At 43.6% G+C, this 13,801-nt stretch overlaps 1 protein-coding gene across 1 annotated transcript in view; it reads right to left on the bottom strand.

Moving 5' to 3' along the window:
• Positions 1-13,590, bottom strand: part of LOC124616051 (ejaculatory bulb-specific protein 3-like) — a 30,093-nt gene extending 16,503 nt beyond the window's left edge. The window contains exon 1 of the mRNA XM_047144285.1: positions 13,385-13,590. Coding sequence (XP_047000241.1) covers positions 13,385-13,589 — 205 coding nt within the window. The 5' untranslated portion in view covers position 13,590. The remainder of the gene's footprint in view (positions 1-13,384) is intronic.
• Between the last annotated feature and the right edge of the window lie 211 nt (positions 13,591-13,801).

The raw sequence follows: 13,801 nt of genomic DNA, 5'->3' as shown, positions 1-13,801 counted from the left end.
GGGCCTGGGCCGGTAATGTGAGACGAAATGGGAGCTACAGATGGCCAAGCGTTTAGAGGAAATAGCATTTTTGACGCTCGCCGAGTGCAACATCAATCATTTATGTTAAGATCCAGGCTGCGATTGCCGCAGTGGAAAGTCTGCAGAACGGTAATCGGAGGGTCGTGGTGTTGAGTCCCTATACGGAAAACAATTTTCTTTCTATTTTCAATTTTTGCGTTTCTTTCACTGCAAATAAAACGAAGTAGTGTTCAGTATACGATATTTATTAATATTTTTCATAAATGGCATGTAAAGAAAAGCCGAATGCAAATTTAGGATTGGAAATAAATTTATAGGAACAAATTTTAAAGTGTACAGACGGCCGCTGTGACCGAGCTGTTCTAGGCGCTTCAGTCCGGAACCGCGCAGCTGCTGCGATCGCAGGTTCGAAGCCTGCCTCGGTCATGGATGTGTGTGATGTCCTTAGGTTAGTTAGGTTTAAGTAGTTCTAAGTCTAGGGGACTGATGACCTCAGATGTTAAGTTCAGAATGGTTCAAATTGATCTGAACACTATGGGACTAACATCTGAGGTCATCAGTCCCCTAGAACTTAGAACTACTTAAACCTAACTAACCTAAGGACATCACCCACATCCATGCCCGAGGCAGGATTCGAACCTGCGACCGTAGCGGTCGCGCGTCTCCTGACTGTAGCGCCTAGAACCGCTCGGCCACCTCGGCCGGCTCAGATGTTAAGTCCGACAATGCTTAGAGCCATTTGAACCATTTTAAAGTGTACATGAGAATTCCCTATATTACATTACATACTTTTATTATATTAAGGCTTATGATTTACACGTGCTGGGATGATATTAATCGAAAAATGATATGGAAAGCAGTAATTAACTCGGCAACTTGTACACTTTATAAATGTCGCACTTTTTACAGTTCTTTGGTTGTTTTAAAGTTTGTACAGGAAAACTAGCTTGGTTTACATTCTTGAAAAATTTACTCTCATCGCACGATTTGGCAGTAAACCACGCGTAACGCATCATCTCGACAAAAATACTGGCGAGGACAGATAATGATGTACAGTGGAATGAATTTTAATACAGTCTTCTAGGGATGCGATTTCTTTCTCTTTTTCGATAAAAGCAGGTTTTTCATCAAATTTTTTACCTGATAGTAAAAACAGAAACCGCACGGTGGCACTAGCGGAGTGCGTTTGGGCGGAATCACTTTAATACCGCACGATGGCAATCCTTCTATCCTTCTTCATCTTGAAAAATCTCGTCGTATACTTGTGGATTTTCTTGTCTTTCCTACGAGTCAATTAAGAGAAGACATTTTTTTCTCCTGCACATAGCGCTTCATCATACAAGTGAAAAATTTTTTGTTTGTAGTTACTGTAGATTTCCTAGAGTTTGAAGAGGTAATGACGACATTCCTTGCAAAAATTTCCCAGAGAGGGTTGTAGTATATTGGGCTGAATACGAGTGGGTTACTTTGTTCATATTTCGGTTCATTTGCAGTGTAAGTAACGTAAAACGTGAAAATAAAATAAAAAAGTTCTCGCATAGGTGCTAGACCTCAAGGCCCTCGGATTGCCCTCGTGCACTCTTTCCTCTGCGCTAACCGCTGCCGAGAAACTACGATAACAGAACTGCTATTCTTTCAAAACGCTTGGCCATCTGGAAGTTTCAGTTCTGTCACTTTCATTTCTGGATGTCCGCTCCCGGTAGCTGAGTGGTCAGCGCGACAGAATGTCAGTCCTAAGGGCAAGGGTTCGATTCCCGGCTGGGTCGGAGATTTTCTCTGCTCAGGGACTGGTTGTTGCCTTGTCCTAATCGTCATCATTTCATCCCCATCGACGCGCAAATCGAAAGACTTGCACCCGGCGAACGGTCTACCCGAGGACAGGCCCTATTCAAACGACATTTCTGGACGAAATCGGTGATGAAGAGTAGGCGCGTGCCCCTTGTAAGTCAAATCTCGATGCCGTTGGACACAGTATTTTGCGCAGCAAGTTAGTGTAAGCGAAGATTTGCTGAATTGTCCTCGTGTTATTTCGAACTTTTCAAACTTTATTAGTTAATCTGCTAGCGTAACCAGGATGTTTAAAGTATAAGTAAAACCGATTCTGTATAATATTTCTAGTGTGCTAGGTTCATCACCTCAGAAGAGCAGTAGTGTGCTCTAGTATACACTCTGTAGTTTAAATGCTCTGAAACCTTTACGCACTTGCAAGTTAAATGTTGATACAAACCTAACGATCTGATTTTTGCAGTACACACTATGTCAGTGTTTACATTACGCGTGTTTGCGAGTACAGTTCCATAGGGTCTTGATAACGTAGAAACCACAAAAATTTCTCATGAGAAACAGTAGAAAATATCAGCTGCACTGTAGATGGCAGAAAGCTACGTGAACATCAGTATGTGCGATTAAGAGAATAAAATTTATCACTCCAGATCGTGAAATTTCAGAGAAACATGTGTGGATGATAAAGGAGATGACATATACATCGAAGAGCCAAAACAATGTAACCATCGCCCACCACGAGATGGAATGTCGTCTGGAGAAATTGTGGGCATGGTGACGCGGCAAGGAAAGTACAGGGTGACCCAAAAGTCAGTTAACATCTGAAAACGCACTAATTCACGGAATAATGTACGTAGAGAGGTAAGAATTGACATGTGTGCCTGAAACAATATGGGATTTTATTGAAACCAAAACAGAGTGTAAAAAAAATGGCCAATGGGTGGCGCTGGGCAGCGACACGTTAGTGACGCAGCATGAGAATCGTGTATCAGATGAGCTGTAGTGAGAGAGGATGTCGTATCATTCCCAGCCTGGCTGATAAAAACCTGCTGGAAGGTACGACTTTTATGCAGTGTGGCTCTACACCCAGTATTGATACACGTGTTGAAGATGTGTGCGGGGATTGCGTGCTGGGTCACTACGTCCGTCATGCTTGGCCTCCCAGGTCCCCAGACCTCAATACTGGTACTTATTAGTTGTGGTGTTACGAGAAGTCGCAAGTCTATCGCGGTCGACCGACGTCATTATGAAAGCTAAAAGACAGTTTCTGACGCCAATTTCTCAGCATGCCTGATATGCTCTACAGTTCTGTTCATATTTTTCTCCACTACACGTGTTGATGAAGGACGGCCGACACATTGTCACGTTCAGCATTTGTTATTAGGAACATTGTCTTTGCTAAAAATCAATTGTTATGCTAATCATTGCCTTTGTATCATATGAAATGGCATCTGTTGGTGATTTTGTGCACTTTTCTTTGGTTTCAATGAAACCTCATGTCATTTCAAGCATTTGTGTCAGTTTTTACCTATCTACCTACTTTATTCCGTGAAGTATTGGATTTTCAAATGTTACCACATTTTTGTGTTACCTACGGCGGAACAAAAGACGAATGGAGAATCATTCTAGCGTCGATACGGGTCGCAAGTGGGAAAATACACTGACAAAAGCGGCTTTAGCAAAGGCAGATGAAATATGCTTGGGAAGGAGCATGTAGGAAATTGCAAAGCCGATCGCCTGTCGGCGTGCTGTTGTCGTGAGTATATATGCAAAGTAGTTGAAGGACGGTGAAACAGTGAGTACACGGCAGAGTGTCGAACGTCCCTGGCTCATCACAAAACGTGGGGGTCGGAGACTTATCTCTTCTGTAAAGAAGGACAAGAGGCAATCAGCGGCAGATCTGACGAGTAAGTAGAGTGTTGGTGGAAGATACATCGTTAAATATGTTGCTCCGCAACAGACGGCACCTATATGTTCCCATATCGACCCAATGACAGTGTCAATTACAACTGCAACGATCACGGGATCATTGATACTGGATTGTGGGTCAATGGAAACGTGTCACCTGGTCGTGTAATCACGCTTCTACTTACATCAGTTCGATGGTCGTGTCGAGATATCGACATCACCCAGGCGAACAAAAAAATGGTTCAAATGGCTCTGAGCACTGTGGGACTTAACATCTGAGGTCATCAGTCCCCTAGACTTAGAACTACTTAAACCTAACCAACGTAAGGACATCACACACGTCCACGCCCAGGATTCGAACTTGCGACCGTAGCGGTCGCGCGGTTCCAGACTGAAGCGCATAGAACCTCTCGTTCACAGCGGCCGGCCCGAGGCGAACAGCTGCTCGAAACATGCACTGCGCCACAGGTTCAGGTATTGAGTAATGGGAGATATCACTTAGGCTTTCGTGGAGCCTGTGACTGTAATCGAGGCACGTTGACAGCTGTAGACTACGTGGACGTTATTGCGGGCCACATGCTTCACGCTTCACTTCTTACCCGACATCGATGGCGTTTTCCAGCAGGAAAAGTGACCGTGTCACAATGCCAGAATGGTTCTACAACCATTTTCGGAGTAGGATCGTGTGCTCCCCTTGATGTCCTGGCCGTCAAGTTCACCTTACGCGAACCGATGGAACACACCTGGATCGCTTTCGGGCGGCAGTTCCGTGATCACAACCACCGGTCCGTAATTTAGGGGAACTGCTTGACCTGTGCGTAGGCATCTGGGGCCGCCTATCTCCGAAACCCACCAAGGACTTGTTTAATCCAAGCCATGGACAATCGCTGGAACACTCATTGCTGGCCAAGGCAGGATTTGTCAAGCTTGAAGACAAATAGCAGAAACGCTTGACATGTGCGGGCGGGCGTCACCTTGCTGAAATGTAAACCCGGAATTCTTTTCCACGAAGGGTAACCAAACGGGGAGCAGAATATCGCCGATGTACCGCTAGTATGCTGCAGATGAGAACCAAAGGGGTCCTGCTATGAAAAGAAATGGCACCTCAGGCCGTCACTCCTGGTTTTAGGTCTGCATGGCGGGCGACTCTCAGGTTGGTATCCCACCGCTGTCTGGAGCGTCTCCAGGCACTTCTTCGCTAGTCATCGGGGCTCAGTTCTAAGCGGGACTCATCACTGATGATAATTCTACTCTAGTCAGTGAGATTCCAGCCAGCAAGGCCCTCTAGATCTCTCCTCAATTGAGAACGTTTGGAGCCTTATGGGCAGGGCCCTCCAACCAACTCGTGATTTTGAAAATCTATCGCTCCAACTGGACAGGACTTGGCAAGATATCCCTCAGGAGGACATGCAACAATTCTGTCAATCAATTTCAGGCCGAATAACTATCTGCGTAAGGGTCAGAGGTAGACCATTGCGTTATTGATTTGATCAGTTTTCTCTAGAATAAATCATCCTATGTTTCCGAAATCGTAACCATTTTGATGGTCTGTACATGTATATCACATCTACTGATTTCCGTCCCATTAGGATAATTCCTTCGTGGTGAGACGTTTTTTTTTTTTCTCTTTAGAGTGTATGAAGCGCTCCAAAAGTGGACCAGTAGCATGGTCGTAATGTTTTGGCTCATCAGTGTATATACGTTTCTGAGTGTAAACACGGACTAAAAGTGATGGTATTTATTAAAGAAAACCAGGCTCAAAATTATGTTAAACTGTAGCCTTAAAACGACGACGGTACGGCTTAGGCGGCTATTGAAAGCGAAAGTGGTGTCGGAGAAAGCGGTCCACGTCTCGGGAGAGTGTTACGCCAGCAGTCCCAGTTGAAGGCGCCGGCAGGTGGCCTCCTTTCCCGGTCGGGCAGCTTCACGGAACTTGCCCAGTATCCCAAGCCAGCAACAATACCAAAAGAAAACAGATACCCGGAAGAATATGTGGAAGTACCTACAGGAAAGCTTCGTCTCAGCTTTTCTCTTCTTATTTTGCGAATGTTGATTCTTGTGACATTTCTTTCTTCCTTTTCTGCCTATTAAATGTTCATTCACTTTTGTCGGAACAAGTTCCCCTATTTTCGTTCAAGTGGTAGCAAGAAATAAGTCTAGCAGGAACGGAGGCGTACGAATTGCGAATAAGTAGCCTTAGACACTGAGATACTCTGACTTCTTACTAATCCATCCATAGCGTCTCCATACTATTTAAATACTTTTTATTATCATCGTATCTCATTCGCATACACATGACGAAGTTTTGAGGCCCCGATGGTGTCGTATGTACTAGAGGGAGAGAGAGAGAGACAAAGAAGGGGCGTTAGGATACAAGAAAATGGTTCAAATGACTCTAAGCACTATGGGCCTTAACATCTGAGGTTATCAGTCCCCTAGACTTAGAACTACTTAAACCTAACTGACCTAAGAACATCACACACATCCACGCCCGAGGCAGGATTCGAACCTACGACCGTAGCAGCAGAGCGGTTTCGAACTGAAGCACCTAGAACCACTCGGCCACAGCGGCCGGCCCCCTAGAATACACTGCATCACAACACAGATTAGTAGAGACGAAGCATTCATTCAATGACAGAACCATTCCGACACTGGCGGGAAGTCTGTTTAAACTACGGCTTGAATTACCCTCGTTATTTCATTTTAGTTGTAGATGTAAATTTCATGATCCGTTTTAATGAGGGATTCCTCTCTAATTATTTTATATTTGAGGTTTAAGCTGTATGCAGTGTTGTCATGTTGTAACTTCTGTTTGGTATTCCGCGGATTACGCGCTTAGGCACCATCAATACTAAACCATGGATTTTACTCCATTAACTGTGCTGGTGGCAGAAGATAGCCGTAGATCTCCTACACTACTGTTGTAATTGCTTGATCGTTTGATGCAATTTTTACGGTCATAGGAAAGAACGGCTCACGTTTTCTAGTTGCGCCGAAACTATTAAACTAGTATCTCGTCGCATACATATTTAACGCCTTAAAATGGTGAGCTAAGTTATCATTGTCGATTTTTTCTTGTTTAATTGGAAGCGGTCGTTGTGTTTGGGGATTTAATTGGTGACAGAGAGGCTGCTTTCATCAAAATGACTTCCACATATGTTATATGTGTGTCAGACCACATCAGATTGTGTTCATATATAATGAACTAAAGTGCTGCAGAGCACACTAACGCCCTCTATTAAAAAAAAATCTTGTTTATTGTTATCGCACAAAATCAAAAATAAAAAACCTTGGTTTAAGAGATTCTGCAAAAATCTGTTTCCATTTCGGGTGCTGCTTACATTCACAATGTGAAGTTAAATACCCATGCCCTTAGGTCATGTGCTCTTGGTAACAGGATTACATTCGTTTTTTGACGGTGTTTACACCACAGCACCCAATACCAGTCACCGTGTCTTTCAATTTTTGCGGAAAGTTGGACGCCAACATTAACAAGCCTCGTTCTCGTCTTTTCAAGAACTTTCCAATGCCGCAAAAAAGAATATCGTTCCATTAAAAAGACCACATACTTGCTTGACGAGCTGCAACATAGTCTAAACAAAATTCCAAATGTCCAGAAAATGTTTTTTTTTTATGTTTGTGATGGTTGCAGACCATCATATTTCACACTAGGTGATTAACTTCTGTCTCTGATGAGCATTTGCACTTGTAGATTTAGAGCAAGCTTTTGGCAAAGTGGACTCGACCAAACTCTGAAATTCTGAAGGTAGCAGGTATAAAATACAGGAAGCGAAATGTTATTTACAACTTTTACAGAAATCAGACTGCGTTTATAAAAGTCGATGGATAGAAAGGCTAAATGGTTCAAATGGCTCTGAGCACTATGGGACTTAACATCTGTGGTCATCAGTCCCCTAGAGCTTAGAACTACTTAAACCTAACTAACCTAAGGACATCACACACATCCATGCCCGAGGCAGGATTCGAACCTGCGACCGTAGTGGTCACGCGGTTCCAGACTGAAGCGCCTAGAACCGCACGGCCACACCGGCCGGCGATGGATAGAAAGGAAAGCGCTAGTTGAGAAGGGGGTGACACGAGGTTGTAGCTTGTTCCCGATGTTCTTCAATCAGTACACTATGCAAACTATCAAGGAAAAAGGAACAATTTAGAAATGGAACTGAAGTTCAGGGAGAAGAAATAAAACATTTGCGATTTACGAATGACCGAAGTCTGTCAGAGACGGCTAAAGACTTGGAAGAACAGTTGAATGGAATAGATAGTATTTTGAAAAGAGTTTGTAATATGAACATCAATAAAAGTAAACCTATGGAATGGAATAAGGTCTAAGTAAAAGTAAACCAAGGGAATTTAGTATAGTCCAGCTAAATCAGACGATGCTGAGGGAATTAGATTAGGAAATTACACTAAAAGTAGTAGATGAGTGTTATTATTTGGGCAGCAAAACAACTGATGATAGCTGAGGTAGCGAGGACTTGAAATGCAGAGTGGTATGAGCAAGCATTTCCGAAAAAGCGAAATTTGTAAACGTCTAATATAAGTTTAAACGTTAAGAAGTCTTTTCTGAAGCTATTTGTCTGGAGTGTAGACTTGTATGCAAATGAAACGTGGATGATAGCCAGTCCGGACAAGAAGAAGTTAGAAGCGTTTGAAATGTTATGCTGTAGGAGAATGCTGCATATTAGATGGGTGTATCGAGCAACAAGTGAGAAAGTACTTAACAGAACCGAGGGAAAAACAGCTTTATGCTACAACTTGACTAAAAGCGGGGTTTGTTTGAAAGGGCAGATCCTAAGGCGCCAAGGAACTGACAATTATGGTTCAAATGGTTCAAATGGTTCTGAACACTATGGGACTTAACATCTGAGGTCATCAGTCCCCTAGAACTTAGAACTACTTAAACCTAACTAACCTAAGTACATCACACACATCCATGCCCGAGGCAGGATTCGAACCTGCGACCGTAGCGGACAATTATGTAATAAAAGGAAGTGTGGAGGTAAAAAATTAGGACCAAATCTTGAATACCTTACGGAAATTAAAATGGATGTAGTTGTGGTAGTTATGCATAGATGAGGAGGGCTTCACTGGCTAGACTAGCTTGGAGAACTGCAGCAAACTAGTCTTCGGACTGAAGATTGCAACATGACGACCACATTCAGAACTTGAGTACAAACTATTTTTCCGTGATATTGAGGCAACTTATGTAAATGTGATACAGTCAGAACGTAACAAGCTACAAGAACTTCACCGTTTTACATGAAAATGTAACTACCTTCTGATTATATCATTTTTATATACGTTTGCTCGATGTGACTGAAAAATCATTTGTACTCAGGTCTCGAATGTGGCCATGACAGGCCGAAGTTAACTATCTGGTGTAAAATATTGTAGCCCATTAACTGGAACAAACATAAAAAAATACTTGCTTGAATATTTCTGTGCATAGAACAGTTAACGGGACTACAAGTGCAACATAATAATGTGCTGTTCTGCGTACTAACATTTGCTAAACACCTCGTTTCGATATCTTGAACCGTTCGCTAAGTGAAAAGGATATTACGTCTCATATGACTGATTCCGTACATTCTTTAGGGATCATGAGAGTAAGTCAATAGAGATTAGAGCACTTACAGAGTCTCAACACGGTAGTGGAAGAAGAAGGAAAATGGCTGAAACTTGGTACGATGTTCCCTCCACCATGCATTGTACGGTGGCTTCCGGAGTCACAGGGTGATTCACAGTTCCTACTGCACACTTATAGTGATTGTAGAGTGGACTTACTGATAAAGTTTTGGTAACGAACGCATGTCTGGAAATGTACCGTTTGGATGTAAAACAAGTTCGAAGATCGTAATACTTTCACATCTCTCTCCACGGTGCGCACACAGTGGAGACAATGACCTGTTTGTTCTACGGTATCCTACGCATGAGCAATGCTTCGGGTGGTCGTGTTCTCTTCTACGCGATGAAGAACGTCCTCCAAGTCGAGACCGTGGTTCGTCCGTGGAACACCATAGTCGATCCTCCTCGCTGCCAACTTACCATTTTCTCGCTGCTGTTGTTAAAGCAGGACGAAAATGGTTTTTGAGGTCATAATTACAACTGGGACCGACAACGGCACCCTCTTCTCAGTTTGTGTGCGTAGCGTTAAATGGGAGATTTGAAAAGAGTCTGGCCTTCAAACTTATTTTATATCCAGACAGTACATTCTCGGACGTTGGTTCCTTCTCAGAACTTTATCTACTAAGTACCCTCTATAGCCCCTAAAAGACTGTACTAGAAATTGTGTAACACACTGTATTTGTAGATGTAGTACCAGGTGGTTATAATTAAAAAAAAAACACTCCGTCTTCAGGCCACGAGTGGCCTACTTGGACCATCCGACCGCCGTGTCATCCTCATTGTAGGATGCGGATAGGAGGGACGTGGGGTCAGCACACTGCTCTCCCGGTCGTTATGATGGTATTCTTGACCGAAACCGCTACTATTCGGCTTAGTAGCTCCTCAATTGGCATCACGAGGCTGAGTGCACCCCGAAAAATGACAACAGCGCATGGCGGCCTGGATGGGTTATAATTAAAGTACAGCCAATCACGGAGGACCAGTGTGAGCTGTAACTATCGCGTGGCAGTGAAACTTGTTAGCTGTGGTAATGCATTAATGCCGAACAGATTTACGCTGAAAAAAATTAGTTCCAATTTTGGCCACCAGGTGCTGTAGAGCATCTCGTCGACATCTCTGGTGCTCATATCGAACAAACTGTGTAAGTGGCAGTTAATAATAAAAACAACATTAAGTCTTTCTCACTTGTTTGACGTTTTCTGTCCACATCACGTTCCTAATCAACTACATATGGAAACATTCCTATACATCTTTCTTGCATTCACAGCGCCAGATTTGCACCTGATGGCCAAAATTGAAACTAACTTTTTTCCCGGCGTGAACTGGTTCCGCACTAATGCATTGGAATATCCATCACGTTCCGCTGCCATATGGTAGTCATAGACAACACACGACGTCTGCAACTGCACTTTAATGATAAATAGCCAGTATTTTCCCATAATTCACTTTATCGGGTTACAAACTTCGACCATAAATATAATAGACTGGCCCTGACGTTATTTTCGTGGCTCCAACATCTCTGGGCTAAAGTCACGTGATTGTTGGGAAAACATGGTTGTTTCGTGTTGCGCTTATGGCTGTACTCAGCGTTTTGTCGGGGGAAATGGCATTACATTTCACGTATGTCTCTATGATAGTGCAGATGCGTTTATTGAAATCCGCTGAAGTGACTTTTATATGTTTTTTACACTTGAAATAGAGTATCACGTAAATTAAAGTGTTGAAAGTGATGCCTGTGAAGTCAGACTCATATTACATTTTTGAAAGTATCTGTGATAATTCGGTTACAGAAGTAAGTATAACTGTTTCGCGTTCCTACTCATAGGTTCACTAAGGATGAAAACCGAAGGCAGCTTTGGATATAGGCCTTGAAAGGGAAAAACTTTAGGCCATCTGCACATACGTGCCTTTTTGTATATACAAGTGAGATTATAATAAGGTAAGAGCACCTATAGTCGACACATGGAGAGAATTTTTTTCTATCTTCTAATACTATTAAATAAATGTAGGCTGCAAAATTATTTTCTGAAACTTCAAAGTCTCACCTTTCATCTAAAATATCATTTTTTTAAACTGATGGTTTAAACTTTTGTGAAAATAGTAGGAACTGAACCTTTGAAGTGCGCCTAAAGTTGATACTCTAAAATAGGCCTGCTCCCAAAGTCGACAATTTTGGCACCTATAGTTGACATAATTCCCATATCCCATTTTCTTTTATAAGAGCTCAAAACACGGCGAATCCAATATTTAAAGTTTTGACACGAGCCGACTCTTACTGTTTAAAAGAATTTTAACGACATTTTACTTTAATTGATAGTTTATAGTAATTTAGTCCCGCTGTCCACCAGAGGGGCGTTCGATGTATTTGTTGGATTTTATAAATGGTACTGTGAACAAATTCAGTTCAAATGTAGTTCTGACATAATTTTTCGCAAATAAAAAAGTAATTTTTGTTGGAAGCGTTTGGCAGTCAATTGAGAAATGTGGGTAAAATACGATACAAACATAGGATGGCAGACCGCTCATTTGAAATCCCGCAACGTTTTGCCAACAGTCACGTGGTTTATGTTGGAGCCACACCATCCCTATAGCTTCTACATCTACATCTACATTTATACTCCGCAAGCCACCCAGCGGCGTGTGGCGGAGGGCACTCTACGTGCCACTGTCACTACCTCCCTTTCCTGTTCCAGTCGCGTATGGTTCGCGGGAAGAACGACTGCCGGAAAGACTCCGTGCGCGTTCGAATCTCTCTAATTTTACAGTCTTGATCTCCTCGAGAGGTATAAGTAGGGGGAAGCAATATAGTCGATACCTCATCCAGAAACGCACCCTCTCGAAACCTGGCGAGCAAGCTACACCGCGATGCAGAGCGCCTCTCTTGCAGAGTCTGCCACTTGAGTTTGCTAAACATCTCCGTAACGCTATCACGCTTACCAAATAACCCTATGACGAAACGCGCCGCTCTTCTTTGGATCTTCTCTATCTCCTCCGTCAAACCGATCTGGTACGGATCCCACACTGATGAGCAATACTCAAGTATAGGTCGATCGAGTGTTTTGTAAGCCATCTCCTTTGTTGATGGACTACATTTTCTGAGGACTCTCCCAATGAATCTCAACCTGGTACCCGCCTTACCAACAATTAATTTTATATGATCATTCCACTTCAAATCGTTCCGCACGCATACTCCCAGATATTTTACGGAAGTAACTGCTACCAGTGTTTGTTCCGCTATCATATAATCATACAATAAAGGATCCTTCTTTCTATGTATTCACAAAACATTACATTTGTCTATGTTACTGGTCAGTTGCCACTCCCTGCACCAAGTGCCTATCCGCAGCAGATCTTCCTGCATTTCGCTACAATTTTCTAATGCTGCAACTTCTCTGTATACTGCAGCATCATCCGCGAAAAGCCGCATGGAACTTCCGACACTATCTACTAGGTCATTTATATATATATTGTGAAAAGCAATGGTCCCATAACACTCCCCTGTGGCACGCCAGGTTACTTTAACATCTGTAGACGTCTCTCCATTGATAACAACATGCTGTGTTCATTTTGCTAAAAACTCTTCAATCCAGCCACACAGCTGATCTGATATTCCGTAGGCTCTTACTTTGTTTATCAGGCGACAGTGCGGAACTGTATCGAACGCCTTCCGGAAGTCAAGGAAAGTAGCATCTACCTGTGAGCCTGTATCTAATATTTTCTGGGTCTCATGAACAAATAAAGCGAGTTGGGTCTCACACGATCGCTGTTTCCGGAATCCATGTTGATTCCTACAGAGCAAATTCTGGGTTTCCAAAAACGACATGATACGAGAGCAAAAAACATGTTCTAAAATTCTGCAACAGATCGGCGTCAGAGATATAGGTCTATAGTTTTGCGCATCTGCACAGCAAGGACAGTCTACTAGTATCTACGGTCGAAGGTTACAAATAGCGGGATGAGGACGGCGGCGAGGGCAACGAAAACAAAGAGAAGAGCTCGAATCAACTCGTCGGTTGTCGGTACTCACTCTTGAGGTCGCGGGCTTCTGGAGTGCAAGGCGCCTCGTCCATGAGACACTTGATGGTGGCGGCGACGAGGCGCTGGTTGCGCAGCATGCGGTCCACGTCCAGGTTCTCGTACTTGGCGTAGAGCGCCTCCTGCGGGCCGGCCGCCTCTGCCAGCGCCAGCAACAGCGCCGCCGCCACCACGGTGCACAGTGTCGCGGTCCTCATGTTCGTGGGTCGGCACTGTCTGGTCGACGGCGGCCGGCGCGCCGCGCGTCTTATAGCCGCGCCGGGGCTCGCTGGGAGGGGGCAGCCGAGCCCACTTCCCTTTCCGGGAAACACAACACCCACCTCCACCACAACCCAGGGCTTACGGTCTCCACGGCATGTGCTACTTTTGCAATTCTCCTATCCCCTTCAGTATCGAACGTCACTGGCTT

This window comes from Schistocerca americana, chromosome 5, assembly GCF_021461395.2.
Source record: "Schistocerca americana isolate TAMUIC-IGC-003095 chromosome 5, iqSchAmer2.1, whole genome shotgun sequence".
In the NCBI taxonomy this organism is placed as follows: domain Eukaryota; kingdom Metazoa; phylum Arthropoda; class Insecta; order Orthoptera; family Acrididae; genus Schistocerca; species Schistocerca americana.
This window is presented reverse-complemented; position numbering and strand designations above follow the sequence as displayed.